Consider the following 16,728-nt stretch of genomic DNA (forward strand, 5'->3'; position numbering starts at 1 on the left):
CTATATACAAGGGACACAATTTTAAAATCTTTTATATCCACATTGTTTAGAAGAGGGAAAGAAGCATTGTTTTAGTTCTTGTGTAGATGACTGCAGAATATGCTCTTTCTTAAACTTCCGTTCTCATGATCCTTCAAGATTACAAAGCTAAAAGAACATTAAACAATACGGCCATATGAACAGATAATAGGCAACTAATACATGGAAGTACGAGGAACCCCTTAACAAACCTAACGAATATACGGTAAATGTTAGAATATATAGGCTTAGTCTATTATATTTATGTAATTCTAAATACATTTTAAAGACCTACATATATTTTTTTAGTCTCACCATATTAGTGAAGGTAGAGGAAGACTAACTTAAAAGGATTTATCTCCTTCATCCACTTAGCATGTGTGGATGAGAGGACTAAGAGAATATGTGCTCGCTCGCCGGGACGGGTCGTGACCGTGGTGGAGGGCACAAGCACGTGACACCTGCGTGAATAGTCCGTCGAAATCAAGTCCAGTTGCTTGCGCAAGTGCGGCTTCTTTTTGTAATTTTTTCTGTATGGGCAAACATATAAATATATGGAAATTGTGTCGGTTAAAAGTCCAATCATGAAGCGTAACAAAGTCTAATCGTGGCACATCTCAACCGCACGATTATCCCTTTATATATATATATATATATATATATATATATATATATATATATCTGCTAGCCGTTAGGGTTTTGCCAATTTCTCTCTGTTGTAACATCACATATAGTCTACTCCATCTTGCTGCGTCAGCATGCACAGACTAACGGGAGAGCATGTCTCTGTAACCCGTCACTCTTAGGATCCTAAACCAGAAGAGGGCGAATAAGGTTTTTAGGAAGCGTTTGTCGTGACCGCTCATGATTTGCTTCCTCTACATCATCGCAATCTACTTCGACTATCTCGTCATCTTCATCATCGTCTACTTCTTTGACATCACAGGGGCTTCTGCATCACAAATTACCATCGTGTATGTACATTGATATCTAGTTAAACCTTACTCGAGTGATAGTCGAATCTATTCGAGACTCGTCAGAGCTAGTCGAGCCCTACTCGAGTGATAGTCGAATCTAGTCGAGACTCATCGGAGCTAGTCGAAACCTACTCGACATTGATTATCTGTATTTGTTTTTGTTCATGTTATATTAGGAATTAAATTCAATTAAATTTAAAAGTGCTAGTTTTCCAACAATCCAAAAAACCTTATTGTAGGCATTTTGATCTAACGATGAATGGTTTTGCCGATGCACTGAGGCCGGACAAGTTTACCGGTGTGCACTTTAATAGATGGTAGGTCAAAAGCACTCTGTGACTTATGGCTATGAACTGGTACTGGGTTGCGTCTGGTAGGCCTAAAGGAATTCTTTCCTTGGATGAGGAGAAGAAGTTCGAGAAAACCACCACGCTCTTTGTCTAATATGTTCTTAGCACTCTTGATGATCGTCTCTGTATTGTGTATATATGCACATAAAGGACACAAATGAGTTGTCGAATGCACTGAATGCAAAATTTGGTGCCTTAGATGCAAGCAGTGAACTATATATCATGGAGCAGTATTATGACTACAAGATGGCCAATAATCGGTCGATAGTCGAGTAGGCTCATGAGATTCAGTGCATTATAAAAGAACTTGGACTCATAAAGTGTGCCTTACCTGACAAGTTTGTGGCTCGGGGCATTATTGCCAAATTACTTCCCTTGTGGAGGAATTTTGTGACTGCTTTAAAATACAAGAGACAAGAAATCTATTATGAGAGTTTAATCACTTATTTTGATGTTGAGGAGAAAGCTCAGGCTAAGGATATGTATAGGAGAAAGTTCAGGCTAAGGATGTGTATAACAAAGGAGGTGATGGACAGTCTAGCGCAGATATGGTGCAACAATCCTCTAACGGTAAGTTCAAAGGGAAAAATAAGAAGATCAAACAAACCACTAACTTCAAGAAGGAGAAGATGAACAAAGATGATAAACCTTGCTTCGTGTGCGGCGAGGTTAGCCATTAGGATAAAGATTGCCAACAGCGTAAAGGGAAGAAGGTCAATCAAGGAAAGAACGCCAAGTCTTTCAATGTGGCCATTGGCAATACTGGAGATGGAACTAATGGGTATGGTAATTTACCTATTGTTCTTTTCAGTGAATCAGACTACTAGTTGATGAATTTATACTGGAGCTAATGTACACGTTTATGCTGACATTTCAATATTCTCTTATGATGAGGTCGCTCAAGATTCTTCTGTCTTGATTGGGAATGGGTCTCATGCTTCTGTTCATAGTGTTGGCACGGTAAATCTAAAGTTTACTTCAGGAAAAATCGTGCAGCTGAGGAACGTACAGCATGTCCCTTCAATAAATAAGAATCTAGTTAGCGATTCCCTTCTATGAACGGTCTAAAGTGATATTAGAGTCTAATAAAGTAGTTGTGTTGAAGCATAGACTTTTTATTGGTAAAGGCTATGAATTCAGAGGCTTGTTCTGTCTGCAATAAATTTGTGAACCATATTTGTGGTAATATTAATAGAGATGAGGCTTGTGTTTGGCACTCACGGTTATGTCACATAAACTTTGGTTGGATGACTCGGGTTTCCAGCTTAAATTTAATTCTGATTTTTTCCATTGTCAAAGGTTCTAAGTGCTAAAGTTGTGTGGAATCTAAGCAACCTCATAAGCCTCGCAAGGTAGCCAAGAAGAGAAACTTGGCACCATTAGAACCCATACATTCAGAGTTATACAAAATGAATGGTGTGTTGACGAACAGTGGAAAAAGATATTTTATGACTTTAATTGATAACGCATCTAGATTTTGTTATGTGTATTTGTTGAAATCTAAAGATGAGGCTATAGACTACTATAAAATTTATAAGGAAGAAGTTGAAAATCAATTTGAAAGAAAAATCAAAAGATATAGGTCGGATTGTGGTGGAGAATATTTCTCTAGTGATTTCGATTTATTCTATAAGGAATATAAAATTATTCATGACAGAACATCTCCTTATTCACTCCAATCAAATGGGATGGTCGAGAGGAAGAACCGCATCCTGACTGACTTGGTTAATGACATGTTAGACACTACTGGTTTATATAAGGCATGGTGGGGGATGTCTTGTTGACTTCGTATCATGTTCTAAATAAAGTTCCTTCTAAGAATAAGAAGAAAACCTCATATAAAGAATGAAAAAAGAGAAAATCATCACCTTCTTATCTGAGTACTTGGGGATGCTTGGCTAAAATCAATATACTAATAACTAAAAAGTGCAAGGTGAGACCTAAAATAGTGGATTGTGTCTTTTTGAGATATGATCATCGCAACATTGTTTATAGGTTTTTAGTAGTTAAATCTGAGGTATCCGACATGCTTGTCGATACAATTATGGAGTCTAGATAACACTTCTAGTCAAACTTTTGAGATAGTTCTTGAACCTACCATACCAATTGAGTATTCTGAACAACAACATGAGCTAGTTCCTAAGGAGGATGACAGTGAAGCTCTAAAAAGTAATAAGAGACAAAGGATAATAAAATATTTTGGTGATGATTTCACTATGTACCTTGTAGATGATACTCCTAAGTCTATTTCAGAAGCATATGCATCTCTAGATGCAGACTATTGGAAGGAAGCAATTCGTAGCAGGATGGATTCCATTCTCGCCTATGGGACTTGGGAAGTCACAGATACACCTTATGGTTGTAAACTTGTGGGTTGCAAGTGAGTGTTAAAAAGAATCTTATGTATGATGGTACTATCAAAAAGTATAAGACTCGATTGTGGCTAAGGGTTATACCCAAAAAGAAGGTGAAGATTTCTTTGATACTTATTCACCTATCGCTAGACTGATCGCGTTAAGAGTATTACTTTCCTTGGTTGCCTCATATGGTCTTCTCGTTCATCAGATGGACGTTAAGATAGCTTTTCTTAATAGAGAGTTGGATGAGAAAATTTATATAGATCAGTCTGATGGGTTTGTATTAGAAGGTCAGGAGGACAAGGTATGTAAGTTGCTGAAATATTTATATGGTCTCAAACAAGCTCCTAAGAAATGACATGAGAAGTTCGATAGAACTTTAACATTTGCATGCTTTGCAGTTAATGAAGCTGATAGATGTATTTATCATTGCCATGGTGGGGGTGAGAGAGTTATTATATGCTTGTATATTGATGACATACTGATTTTTGGGACAAATCTTGATGTGATTAATAAGGTTGTCATTTTTGTCTCAAAATCTTGATATGAAAGATCTGGGAGGGGCTGATGTGATTTTAAACATTAAGTTGATCAAGGGATTACACTTTCAGAATCCCATTATATGAAAAAGATCCTGAGCCGCTTTGGCTATATGGACAGCAAGATCGCTCCAACACCTTATGATCCTAGCTTAATACTTCGTAATAATAAAAAATTACTAGGGATCAACTAAGATACTCCTATATAATCGGATCATTCATGTACCTAGTTAGTGCTATAAGGCATGATATCTTATTTTCTGTGAGCAAATTGAGTCGGTTTACTTTTAACATGGGTGATGATCATTGGCATATGCTTGAGTGAGTCATATGCTTCTTGCTAGATACTTTGAATTATAGACTTCACTATACTAGGTACTTATTAGTATTAGAGGGTTATAATGATTTAAATTGGATATCCGATATTGATGAGATCAAGACCATAAGTGGATATATATTCACTCTTAGCAGCGTTGCTGTTTCATGGAGATCTTGTAAACATACCATATTGACGAGGTTAACCATGGAAGCAGAACTCACAGCATTAGACACAATAACTGTTGAGGCAGAATGGCTGCATAAGCTCTTGATGGATTTGCCAGTGGTTGAAAAATCGATACCGGCTATCCTTATGAATTGTGATAATCAAATAGTTATTGTCAAAGTGAATAGTTCTAAGGACAACATGAAATCCTCGACATGTAAATAGATGATTGAAATCTATTAGAAAATTGAGAAACTCCAAAGTGATAGCGTTGGATTATATAATCCAACGGCTAAGAATCTGGTAGATAAATTTATAAAGGGACTATTACGGAATATGATAGATAATACATCGAAGGAGATAGGTATCAGACCCATGTGAGTTATATTATAGTGACCTATATGATCAAACATCCCGTGAAATAGGAACTGGGAAAACAAACTATTGCTTAACTAAAGGAGAGTACCACACAACACACTCGAGTGAAGATGCAACACTCTCAAAGTCTGTAAGGCACGTTGGCTATTGTCTTAATATGTTCTGTTAGCTTTAATTAGCGAAGATGATATCCTACATAGTATTCTTGAAAGAACACACCTATATGAGCCTGAGTGTTTCGAAGTCTATGAGATTTAGGTGATCTCTAATAAACTTATAAAGAGACCATGGAGTATGACTTATATGCTCCATCTGAGTGGTAGCCTACTACTAACCAAGTATCAGTTATGACTTTAAGTGAAACTTGTTTGCACAAAACTTGCTATTCGATACTTAGTTCTTTGTCCAAGTTGTAAATGAGTGTAATTTAATGTTCTAGGTGGATATTCAACCCTAACAGGACCCCATAAAAATACGAGTATATCTAACAATATTGAGAAAAAAAGGCAAATCTCTATAGGACTTTGAGATCTAGTGATGGATTGTTAGAATATATGGCCTTGGTCTATTATATTTGTGTAATTCCAAATAAATTTCAAAGGCTCAACTATGTGGAGATGGGTGTGTATCTTTTAGTTCCATCCTGCTAGTGGAGGTGGAGGAAGACCAACTTAAAAGAGGTTCTCTCCATCTATTTAGTATGTGTGGATGAGAGAACTAGGAGAATACATGTGTATGCTCGCTCGCTCACCAGGTCGGGTCGGGCCATGGTCGTGGTAGGGGCAAAGGTCACGGGCGCGTGGCACCTACATGAATGATCCATCAAAATTCAGTCCAGTTGCTTGCGCAAGTGCGGCTTCTTTTTGCAATTTTATTCTTTATGCTACGTGGGCAAACAAATAAATATACGAAAATCGTGTCGGTTAAAAGTCTGATCGTGACGCGTAACAAAGTCCGATCGTGGAGCATCTCAACTGCACGATTCTTCCTCTAGGTATATGTGCCAGCCAGCGCCACAAAGAATATACACAGTTAGGGTTTGGCTAATTTCTCTCTATTGTGTCGTCGCATGTAGTCTACTAAATCCTGCTGCACCGGCGTACACTGACAAACGGGGAGAGCAGGTCTCTGAAATCTATCGCTCTTAGAATCCTGCACGGGAGAGGACGAATAAGATTTTTATGAAGCGCTCGTCACGACTGCTCATAATCTACTTCCTCTACATCATTGCGGTCTACTATGACTACCTCATCATCTTTGTCATCGTCTACTGCTTAGACATCACAGGGCCTCTGCGTTGCATGTTGCCATTGGGTACGTGCATTGTTATCTACTCGAATCCTACTTGAGTCATAGTCGAATCTAGTCGAGACTCTTCAGAGCCAGTCGAGTTGTATTTGAGTGATATTCGAATCTAGTTGAGACTCGTCGGAGTTAGTCGAAACCTAATCGATATCGATTATCTGTATTTGTCCTTGTTCATATTATATCAAAAATTAAATTAAATTAAATCTGAAAATGTTATTTTTAAACGGTAACTATCCAATGGTAGTGAGAAAGATTCACAAACTATGAGGGTAAATCTAAGGGTATATCTGGAAGCTTCTTCATGTTATCAGCAGATCTAGGTTCTGAAAACAAAAACGTGCATACCTAACAGATCTGGAGTAGGGAGACTAACATTACTGTATTTAGAAGGAAAAAAATCGCTGAAAGCGACCTGTTCGCCTGTGGTAATCGACCTGGTCTGGTCCACAAGGAGGCCACTTGGGAGCAGAATGGGCCACTGCCGTGCCCGTACGTGTGATGCTTGGTACCCTTGGGCCTTTGTTCACCTCCGACGACGCCGCTTCCAGCTTCGGGCACGGTTTCACGAGCGCGCCGCCGCAAGGCAGCCCCTCCCTCCGCCTGCCCAGCGAGCGGCAGCCCCTCCCTCCGCCTGCCCTCGCACTGGGAGTGGGACTCCCTCTGCCGCTCCGCCCGTAGCGTCCGCCGGCCAGATCCTCCACGCAGCAACGCTTCTAGTCTTCGGACGGCTCGCAAGGGCCCGCTGGCGGAAGCTGCTGCTAATCCAGGACCCCTCGTCTCTACGCCTCAGACATCGACTGGTCAGTCCCTGTAAGTGTGCAAGGGCTCTAGCTGATCCGGTTCTCCCTACTCCTGGGTCTCAGCAGTTAATTTAGGGATGAATGAATTTGGGACACTGAGCCAAGTTGAATTAGTAAATTTTAGAAAAAATAGGGATGTGTCGTGCTTCTGTTTCCATTATGGTAGAAATTTAGGGTTCAGGTACAGCGCAATGAAGTTGATATCAGCATCCAACCGAAACTCCTGCTCGAGCAGAAGAAAGTGGGGCTATTAACATTAACAATAGAAACCAACTTGGGATCCTTCTGAATACACTCTTAATTCGAACAGAATTATTAGACTTATCTCTTTGAAAATAAACACTCACTTTGGGTGGCATCTGAAATACTCACTTTAAGTCCACCACTGCGGAGTGGGGAGCAGAGTAAGCTCTGTGGCTTGGTGTTATGTCTTGGGAGTAAACCGATGTGTTGAACTGTATAAGAAAGCTCATTGAAGAGCTACTTTTGATAATTTATGGAACCTGAATTCCAGTAACCGTGTGTGAATTAATAGTTCAGGACATTATTGATCAAACTCCTAATTTGCTTTGTTTCCACTGACACAATGGCGCAAAACGTTAGTTTGAACCCATTATTTGCTAAGTGAATTCTAGTAGTTGCCTACTGCATGCTCACAACACTAATTCTCCACCCATACTGCTCCTGAAGGTGGATCTCGACATCCACACTGATTGTTCCTTGGCGGCTTGGAACTCATTTAGCCATTACTTCCTTTGTTACGGATTATTGTGAACCAAATTATTTTGGGCAAATTGCATATGTGCCACTCTTTCAACCGCCAATTGCAATTTTGCCATTATAAAAATGCAAACGGCAATTTTGCCACTAATACAGGCATTTATCCCTTCCATTTGCTACTTGTTGGTTCTTCCGTTTAGATTCGTCACATTGAGGGCACAAAAATAATTTGTGAAATTAAAAAAGAAAATGAGAATGATATGAAGAAAATGAGAGTGATATGGTATGATATGGATCTAAGGTGATGGATTGCGGCCAAGAGGAGCAGAAGCATCTTGAATTTAGGGTTCAGGTGGTGGCTGCTTGGCCGCGTCCGGTGGTGGCTTGAGCGTGAGGAGCGTGGGTGAATCCGTGGCGAGGGGACGCTCGGGAGGATGCCGTGCGAGCTTGGCTGCGGGAGGAGCTGCAGGTGGTGAAGGAACTTCAGCGGTGACGGCTAGTGAGTTCGAAGCAGTCGAGGAGATGCCATGCCCGCTCTCTGTGGCTTGGATGCGTTAGACTCATGGATGTCCATCTGGACTTGCATTGACTTATTTTGTTTGTACCAACCTCAGCTTGCTTGAATAATTTTGTTGTGGATTTGTTTGTTTGGATGGTATCGAAGCACAAATCCAAATCTTTCTTCCTCTTCATCAATTTGTTGTGGATTTCTGTGTTGCTTGAATTAATTTTGGGGCACTATTGCTGCTCTTGGCGTGGCATCTCGTCGTTCAGTGGTGTCGGATATCTAACTATAGGGTATCTACGCATAAGTAGTACAACGTATATGGACAGGGTATAATGTACATAGGTTTAACAACTCCGGTATTGTGGACCTGAATCTACGTGGCCCAATATACTCGGAGATCACGAAGACATACTAGGAAGGTCTTGATCGGATTATTCCACTCGAGGACGACTAGTAGGTTGTATTCATCTATTTTGGGGCGACAAGATGAAGGATTCCCTATCAACTACGGTTAGATCGGAGGTGGTACATCGACCCCAATATAAGGCGGGGACCCAGACCCCCGGGAGGGAGGAACGAGAGGCAACTCGAGGCAAGCGACACCAAGATAAAAATTAGAGATACTCGGCGACTTCAACTGTAGATTAGTCTAGATCCAATCGTCTTCATTGTAACAGGTCAAACCACATTGCTTGTACTGGAAACAATTAATATACGGCAGCATCCACAGAGGACGTAGAGCTTTACTCCAATCGGGGCCTGAACCTGTATACATCGTGTGTCTTGTTTCTCGCTCAATCCTTTATCTCGAAGGTACCCCTGTTTAATTACGGATATATTGTCGGGCACTAATCTTCGACAAGTGGTGCCGGCAATAGGAACATGGCTATGGCCACGTCAGCTGGCGGCAGGTGTTGCCATCTGTGGGTTGATGAGTTGGGGAGAAAGAGAGGGGCATTGGTGTCATGTGAACGGCGTTGGATGAATTTTTTATTTGTATGGCAGGTTTGATGGGGTAGGAGGGATTCTAGTGGCAAATATTCAGTTAGGTTTTTTTTTAATGGTAAATGTGCAAAACTGGAACAAACTGATGAAAAAAATGCAAATGGCACAATTATCTTCCACAAATTGAGTTGAGTTAACTCGGCCCATTGTTTGTGAACCAAAATATTTTCCAGCATTCCACATTAATGGGGAACTGAGTCTGATGACAACTATTAAATGTTCAATTGTTTCTTAATTTGTCATCAGCTTGGCCTCCTTTGGTCTGTCACCCGTTCCCTCTTTCCCCCTGAGTTTGGTTGGTACTATCAAGCATGGCTGCTAAATTTCAGGTCTTATATTATTGCTATGCTCTGATCCTTTATGGTCTCACACTATCTGACTTGGACAATGAATATTGTTTTGGTATGCTTGAAGAGGCTCTCTTTATTTTGGGTATTGATTGGTCTTTCATCTGGGTGCAGGAGCTCTGCAGAAAGGAAGCATACTGTCTCCATGGTTCACTTCAAGAACAGGTACATGGTGATGGAGGTCTTCATGGTCGCAGGCAGAGGTGAATGTGACCCTGTCATCCTCACCCAGTTCAATATAACCAAAGTGATCAAAGACAGCATTCAGCTCAACTTTGGGGAGTGTGGCCTAGCTGCATCTCTCGGGTCATTGCAAGGTACTAGTTGCTTCTGAAACCTATTTAATTATCTGTAATGTGTTTACTACTGACTTGTTAAATTTAGAAATAATTTTGTGATGTGCAACTCTTCAGTGAAGTATGTTAATCCTGTAACAAAGATTTGCATAATCCGAGTGTCACGTGAAGACCACCAGAAAGTATGGGCTGCTATTACAATGGTGAGGAGCATTGGGAAGATTCCTGCATCGTTCAACCTGTTGGATGTGAGTGGTGAGTGGTTCAGTCTCTGTGGATGATAGTAACAAAGCAGTCTAGTTGCGCCATCTTTTTATTTGGTTGTTTTCTTCACTTGATTTGGTGTGCCCTGAATCTTGTCTGAAATAACTGCATTCAACAGCTTGGTCTTGTCTTTCTCGCTACCTAGTTATTTCAAAAGGAGGGAATGAGATTTAGAAAGGGTCTGATATGACCATCTCATGTTAATATCTAGTGGAGCAAGGGTAAAAAATTGTCGTGGGGTGTATACCACTGTCGAATTTATTCTCTCTTTTTTTTACATATATGCATATATAGCTGATCTTGTCAAATCTACATTTCTCATTCAGAACTCAAAATTTTAGGTCTCTCTGCACTTTTCCTGATTAAACTCTTGCATGATGTTATTTCTGACATGTCAATTTTGTATGGTCAGTTTCAGATGATGTCACTTCGCCTTATTTTAGTAACTTGTTGGATTCCTTAAGAATGGTGTCAATATCTTTTAAGGCCAAAATGCCAGAGTTGAGCTGATTATCTCGTTGGCTTCCTCTAGGAACCATCAGGGCATGTAAGAAGGCTGCATTGGAGTGCGACGAAGCAAAGTTTGAGCAGCACAAGCTGGCTGCCGGTGACCGTATCACGCCGGAGATCATCCAGTCCATGCAGAGCTGCTTTGAACAAATTAGAAGGCTTGAGAGCTAATGGACAGTTCTATTTTTTATTTATTTCCTTTCCTGTTTTAGTTTTGCTCTCTAGTCTCTAGATGAAAGGAACGAATGAAATAGCACATTCACTTCGGTGTAGTTTTGTTCTTGCACATGTTCTGATGTGCTGTTGATCGTTGCCCTGGATCTATTGTTATGGCACTGATCTGATGCACTTAAGCCATTGAGCCAATGCTCTCCTGTTTCGATGTGTTACGTTTATACTACCATCATTTCTTTTACTTCAATTTAGACTCAAGCACGCTATCTAATAAACCTTGTTTCTAAAGCCAATACAAACATTGGAGTGGCTATCCGGTGGTTTCCATTGGATTCTTAGCCCCCTACTATCCGTAATTATGTGTTATAAAACACAAAAAAAAATTACAGTGTTCTATGAAGAGGACTCGATATGTCTTATACTTTAGTGTATTACTGGTTGAAGTAATACACTAATTATGGAGATTTAATATTCCTTTTCTTACGAATTTCCTCGACATCTGGCTTGTCTGGTGCTCAAAACCATATATCCCTGCAAGCAGGGTCATAGAGCCCAAACATCTCACGAAAAGTGAGTTAATGGTACTGAAGTTGCACGCATCTCAAAGCACCCACAATCCATACAAACCGACCAAATAGACTGCTTTAAAATTCACGCAACACATGGAAACACCTCACGAAAAAAGATACGGTCTATTTTCCCCTACACACCAGAACCCTTGATTTGCTTATCGCCTCATCAATGTCTTCCCTTTGAATTCATACCAGATTTGATCTTGTATCGCAACCAGTGTTTCCTCAGGCATTGAAACAGAGATGAGATCCAGAATTTTTTTTATAGGCTGATGCAACAACCAGCAAGTATATATTGGCTGCATTTATCCGGGCTTCACCTGAATTCGTGATGCTGCCTTGCTTGACCATCACTGAAGGTAACCTGAGCAGATAGATCCCTCAACTGATGTAAGGCATCAAGGTCTCTTATGCCCCAAGACAAGCATACATTACATTCACAGTTTTTGTGCCAAACTGGTTTGATCACCACATTAATGATTACCATTACAGCCTTTTGAGTCAACCAGGTTTGATCCCAAAATTGATAATTACCTTCACAGCATTTTCTATTGCTACTAACACTAATCAAATATACAACTTCCATATGGCTTCAATCAACGTTTACAACTACCTTGAAAACCTTCTTTTCTTTCCCAAAAAGTTCATTGTCGATTTGATGACAAAAGCATGGATTGCAAGATCAAATTCGGATCTAATTATTAGTTTGCACTAATATGTTCCATCTTTCTTCATTAGTGCACTGATCTGATGGGCAATGGCCATGGTATACAAACACAACTATGATCAACAAATTTGAGTGAATTAAGGCACCAACAAGGATTATATGGTGACCAATGGATTATATGGTGCCTCAAAGAAATCAAATTGAAAGCTGGGGATTTGATCAAAGTCGATTTCTTCATGTTGGAGCCTTTAAATTAAATCTAGGTGAAACTTGTCAACAATTTGAAAGCTGAAATAACAATTCCAAAGTGTCATAACTAATTTAAAAGCATTCAATTTGGATTTGAAAGTTGAAAAAAAACCAATCGTAAGTGCTCAATCCCATTTTTTTCAAAGTTCAGTCATACTGATTGGGAGTGACTGATGCAAATTCGGAACTTTGATAAGATCAAACCATGACAATGATAACAGGAAGAGCACTCTATACATCTCAAAACAGATAACTAGAAGCACAAAACAGCAGCAATTCATAGAAGTTGCAGCCAAACACATGGTTCTCTCTGGCAACTTCCAATACATGGTGAAGCAAGCTTAGCGTCGGCAATCGAATTACAAAGCAAAGCAGAAACTTTCACCTACAAGTTTGACATAAAGAAGTCAGGTTTCACCCAGGCCGGACAGTCAATAACTTCAGGTATTGGTGAAGAGGCCCATCCAAGCTGCCTGTAGATTACATCAAACATGGCAAGATCATTACAGAAACAGTGTAGTGCGGCAAATGGATTGACAACCGTGTGTGTATATGCATTCAGCTATGAACTAGGTCCTTCCACAGTTAAAAGGATTCTTGTTAGTGAGGGTTTGAAAATCCTATACGACTGGAGGTCGAATCATCATTTTTGTAGCAAAATGTTTGCACACATGCAGCAATAACAACAATCATATAAAATAAAAATGGGTCTTAACATTCAATTTACCAAATGATTGCCCTGTTTGCTCCTCAAGCAACAATACAGCGATTCTACCCTAAGAACATGTTTTCCCAAAAATTGAGCTCGGATTTTGCGTTCCCACTCATCTAATCGTATCAGATCATAAAATACATCACATCAGATTCAAGATAGGCATCAATTCTTGCCCATTACCTATATAGATGAAGAAGCCTAAATTGCGCACATCCCCGCATGGACATCAGCGGCGGTGATGGTTGTGGTCGTGGGAGGAGGACGAGCATCCGCCGCCGCTGCTGGGGGCCTCGTCGTCGCTGCAGTCCTCGTCGAAGGGGACCTCCTTGTGGAATATGCAGCACTTCTTGGAGCTCTTGCGGCCGAGGCACTCGTTGTCCACCGTTCCCTCCTTCCACGTCACCTTCTTCTTGGCCCGCCGCTTCAGCCGCAGCACCACCGCCTCCGACGGCGGCGCCGGCGCCGGCGCAGCCGCCGGAGGGACGGAGGACGATGAAGAAGGGGAGGGACCGACCGTCACGGTGACGGATCCGGTCGACGACGACGAGGACGCCTGCGGCGGCGCGCGGGTTGCCATGGCGATTTGGGATTTCTCCTCTGTTGCGTATTATCCCCAATTTCTTTTCTTTTCGTCCTTCTAATAGGAGCTCTATTCGTACAGTCAGGCACGTTTTCCAGGAGAAATATAGAAAATTGAAATGATTTTAAAGGGAGGAAAAGATGCGGCGGAGATTAAGAAAATTGTGAATTCATATTTGAGTTAGATCATGTCATCATACGCCATTTGCTCTTGTGAGGTAAAACTCTAATTCACCTCTTCAACTTTGCCGATCTTTAAATTTCTCCATAAACTTTAAATAAGATATTTTTCACTTTAAATTTTACAATACAATTCAAATAACATCTTAAACTGATTTTAGATGTTGGTTTTGACTATGTGACATGAATGTATTGACAGTTTTGCCGCATGAGCATGCTAACATGGATGATTTAGTCCCGCTAACCATCCACTTACACAGACAAGACAATATATATCCTATCTCTGGAGAATGAGGAAGTGACAACCTTACCGAGTCAACATATAGAAAAAACATTTGATAAAAAAGAATAGAAATAAGATTTTGTGACATGTCAGCTAACATGGTAAAAACCACCAATGTAGATTTGCCATGACTATGCATGATATTTTAAAGTTACTTGAATGATAATTTAAAGTTTAGAGTGAAAATATATGATTTCATAGTTTAGAGGAAATTTAAAGTTTAGGGGTGGTTTTGCAATTTTCCCATCTTACTAATAACGTAAAAGTTAGATGCAGATGTTTTGCAGCGAGCAAATTGACAACCTTACCGAGTCAACGTATAGAAAAAACATTTGATAAAAAAGAATAGAAATAAGATTTTGTGACATGTCAGCTAACATGGTAAAAACCACCAATGTAGATTTACCATGATCTATGCATGATATTTTAAAGTTATTCGAATGATATTTTAAAGTTTAGAGTGAAAATATATGATTTCATAGTTTAGAGGAAATTTAAAGTTTATGGGTGGTTTTGTAGTTTTCCCATCTTACTAATAACGTAAAAGTTAGATGCATATGTTTTGCATGGAGAAAATTGTATAGGACATCGCCGGGTACTGACATCTGTTTCACGCACGACGTTGGATGTAATAGAGTGTTACCTCTGGGATCTCGACTGCCCTTTTGGCAGCGATCACTGATGTTCTTAGTCAAAGTTCGATCATCGGTTGAACCTTTTGTCCCTTCCTTGTGTGGCACAAGTATTTTAAGATTGTCCATGTAGTATGATCATATCCCTATTATCTCTCCCGTAGGCTGTGCAATGTGTAGTTTAGTCGTGTCCCTGATCTATAGATCGACTACTAATTAGAGTTTTCACTGATCATGTTCAGATCATGTTATCTCTATTTTTGTCGAATATAGATCGATTTGCGTCGCCTTGCCAACCTATCGACGTTTCTTGCCTCCGGACTTCACCACCTCAGCTTCAACCTCTTTGGCGCCTCCTCTCCTCTAATAGCACCGCGACATGACACAACACGCTCATCGACGCACCCCCCTCGTGGACTTCCGTGCAACCCGTCTACACATCATCATCATACCAGATCATCATAGTTAGCCCATCGTCCACAAGCATGAGACTCACACCACCTAGATCGAGGCTATCATCGCGTACCCTCCAAGGGTGCAACGCCAGCACTTGTAGTCACGTCATCATTGGGCCATTGCCTCTATGGGTTGTGACTCCAACTCATGCTGCTCGTCCTCATCACCACGCCATCTATCACTCCAAGTTAGCGCTTTCCTCTGACATCTCCATGCCACCATCATTGCCTCATCGAGGCTGCCGTCGTCACCAGCCAAGGTCCTCGGGTGGATCAACCTGACTTTGTGCACGTGTGTGTTTGTGTTGGTAAAGATAGAGAAGGTGGCGTTGCTACTGGTTTTGATGGCTGTTTGCTTGCTGCTCTGCTCCGGTGATAGCACAAAGCTAGTTTTAGTGTTATGCTAGGTTGTGGGCACATTTTTTGAGGAAAAACACCCACAAGGTGCTAGAAGCTCTGTATTATTCTCAAGAACACGGTGCAACTGCAACATATTTTTACAAAAGAGACCTTTAAAAGATCTAGAATAAGAAATTAGCCATGCAAACTATTTGCAAAGAAGCCAGATCTGCCGCATGCACTCTTTTTCGATGGTATCATCTTCCTATGACGATAAAAAATAATAGAGCTTCCATTATCTTAAAAAACATGTTAAAACCAATGAGCGTCTACTAAAGTTTCAATTGGACTTCCTTCCAATACAAATATGGCACGCTAGATTACGGCACTGTGTCAGGTTATCTCTAATAACTTTAGTTCAGTACTTTTTTAGTCTCCTTGCAAACTCCCAAAATTCCTTATCACGGTTTCGTCTACGACTAAAATTGGGGTCATGTCCATAATGCCTCATTGCAAATTAGAAATAATCCGATGAATGCTGGAGTGACGCACCAGCTGCTTCGTGTCGTTAGCGTGCGCGCGCAAACCAAGTGAAGCTTGTTTGCAGAAATTTAATGTTCATGCGCCTTTCTACAATGCGAGGCTTGGTTTTCTTCCATGTTCATGTGAACTGCAAATATATTGAAAGAGAGTTTAGCTAATTGGTGGTGGGGTGGAGCTGCAAAATCGGATGATTCTAATCACGCACGGACGGGAAGCCACACCCGTTCTCCTACAGCCTTCAACTTCCCTTTTTGAAAAAATTTCCCTGCAATTTTCCATTTTCAGAAACATTTGTAAACAAACTTTTATATCAAAATTTTTAAGAAAAAAGTTTAGCTCAAACGTTCAAAAAACTTTTTGAGAAAAAAATTTAGCTTAGAAACTTTTGGAAAAAAAATTGTAAAAAACTTTTCCTTCCCAACTTGGGCTGACGTGAGCCGTCATGGGCTGTCGTGTGGGCCGGTTCACTCGCGCACGAC

At 40.5% G+C, this 16,728-nt stretch overlaps 2 protein-coding genes across 3 annotated transcripts; one reads left to right on the forward strand and one right to left on the reverse strand.

The window, feature by feature from the left end:
- Positions 1-6,882: 6,882 nt before the first annotated feature.
- Positions 6,883-11,227, forward strand: LOC133889689 (probable ribonuclease P/MRP protein subunit POP5). Of its 2 annotated transcripts, XM_062330146.1 has the most exons (5): positions 6,883-7,011; positions 7,043-7,221; positions 9,906-10,108; positions 10,205-10,342; positions 10,884-11,227. In XM_062330146.1, the coding sequence occupies exons 1-5, from the start codon at positions 6,910-6,912 to the stop codon at positions 11,030-11,032; spliced, it is 771 nt and encodes a 256-aa protein (XP_062186130.1). In that variant the 5' UTR covers positions 6,883-6,909; the 3' UTR covers positions 11,033-11,227. The 2 variants fall into 2 exon arrangements, with proteins under 2 accessions (XP_062186130.1, XP_062186131.1); XM_062330147.1 differs by having other exon boundaries at positions 6,883-7,211.
- Positions 11,228-12,735: 1,508 nt separating this feature from the next.
- LOC133889829 (protein phosphatase 1 regulatory subunit INH3-like) lies at positions 12,736-13,886 on the reverse strand. Its single transcript, XM_062330307.1, has 2 exons — positions 13,419-13,886; positions 12,736-12,996 (listed from the first exon to the last, which is right to left on the reverse strand). Exon 1 carries the CDS (start codon positions 13,813-13,815, stop codon positions 13,465-13,467), a length of 351 nt encoding a protein of 116 aa, XP_062186291.1. The 5' UTR covers positions 13,816-13,886; the 3' UTR covers positions 12,736-12,996; positions 13,419-13,464.
- Positions 13,887-16,728: the final 2,842 nt, after the last annotated feature.

The sequence above is a fragment of the Phragmites australis genome, chromosome 13 (assembly GCF_958298935.1).
Source record: "Phragmites australis chromosome 13, lpPhrAust1.1, whole genome shotgun sequence".
In the NCBI taxonomy this organism is placed as follows: Eukaryota; Viridiplantae; Streptophyta; class Magnoliopsida; order Poales; family Poaceae; genus Phragmites; species Phragmites australis.